The sequence below is a fragment of the Phalaenopsis equestris genome, unplaced genomic scaffold (assembly GCF_001263595.1).
Source record: "Phalaenopsis equestris unplaced genomic scaffold, ASM126359v1 Scaffold000002, whole genome shotgun sequence".
Lineage (NCBI taxonomy): Eukaryota > Viridiplantae > Streptophyta > Magnoliopsida > Asparagales > Orchidaceae > Phalaenopsis > Phalaenopsis equestris.
Window position 1 is genome coordinate 80,301,553 of NW_018164444.1, and position 1,215 is coordinate 80,302,767.

Here is a 1,215-nt window from a genome sequence, read left to right on the forward strand (position 1 = left end):
TTTTTTTCTGAACTCATTTACTTTAATAAAAAAGGGATGTTTTTGTGTGTAATATATAGATTTCCCAGCCATTGTTCTGTTTTGTATGATAAATCAGAAAACACTATAAACAAATTCTGGAAGCAGATAGATTTACAGGGTGAAGGCGGTTGGTGGTGGGAAGATGAGCGGCACCTGGGTCATAGATTTGTTCCCAGTCTGCACACTGTCCAACACACTATCTTCAGTTGGTATGGGCTGAATCTCCTGAATTCTCTCCGGCACCACCTTCCTCCCTCCTCCTTCCACCCTGGCCAACACTTGGAAGTGTGCCGCCACCTTCTCCGGCTTCGTCTTCCACGACGGAAACCGTGACCAATCCACATCTCCGTCGGCTATCTTCTTCTCCACAAAGAAACTCATCTTCATGTAGGTCTGAGCCGACACCTCCGCCTTCAGCAGCCTGAACGTGCCCTTCTCAAGCCCCTTCTTCCCAAGGACTGAAGATAGCAGCTCTTCGAACCCTCTGAGGTTGGCGTCGGAGCCGTTCAACGAGGTGAGAGGCCAGAGGTTTCGCGGCGGGTTGGGTACATCTTGGGGGGATGGTGCAGGGATGGAGGAGCGGGAAGAGAGCTCGACTAGACCTGGAGAGAGGCGTTTTAGCTTGAGCTTGGGAGAGGAGGATGTGGATGAGGTGAGGGACGAGGGGCCGACGATGCGAAGAGAGACTAGTGGTTGGTCGGACGAGCGTGCGGAGCTTCGGAGAGCCTCGGCTATGTTTAGGAGACCAGAGGCGATGGGGAGTTTGCTACGATTTAGGGGGAGGGGGAGGTCGAGAGGGCGCCACAAGCTTACTGACCGGGCCCCTTTTACGATCACCGCTGCTCCATCGGAGAGAAGAACCTTCTTTAGGGTTCCGGCATCAACATCATGCTGCATATATGAAGTTACATTACAGTTTGTCACACAATTCATGTCTCAGTTATTCATGGCTTAACGTTTAAACAGTGATATCTTTTATGTGATATTGATACTCAATCAACAAATTTTTATAATCCGATATGAATCTCGAGGCACAACATGAATCAAAATAATATTTGGGCAAGGATTTATTATAAGTGAAAGAAAACTAGAATTGAAAGAATTTTATATTAGATGATTTTATGTTTATTTATCAAACACCAAAACTTTAATTTTTACATATAAATGCATTTTTCTGAATTGTTTTTTTTTTTT

General features: G+C 45.8%; 2 protein-coding genes across 3 annotated transcripts in view; both read right to left on the reverse strand.

Annotated features, from left to right (window-relative positions):
• The window catches only part of LOC110025926 (pheophytinase, chloroplastic), a 79,520-nt gene that overhangs the window by 67,582 nt on the left and 10,723 nt on the right, over positions 1-1,215 (reverse strand). The window lies entirely within an intron of this gene.
• On the reverse strand, positions 14-912 carry LOC110025950 (the record flags this gene model as incomplete). The annotated part of the gene is given in 1 exon segment (XM_020726657.1): positions 14-912. A coding segment is annotated over 1 exon segment (780 nt), but the record flags the coding sequence as incomplete, so codon positions are not given.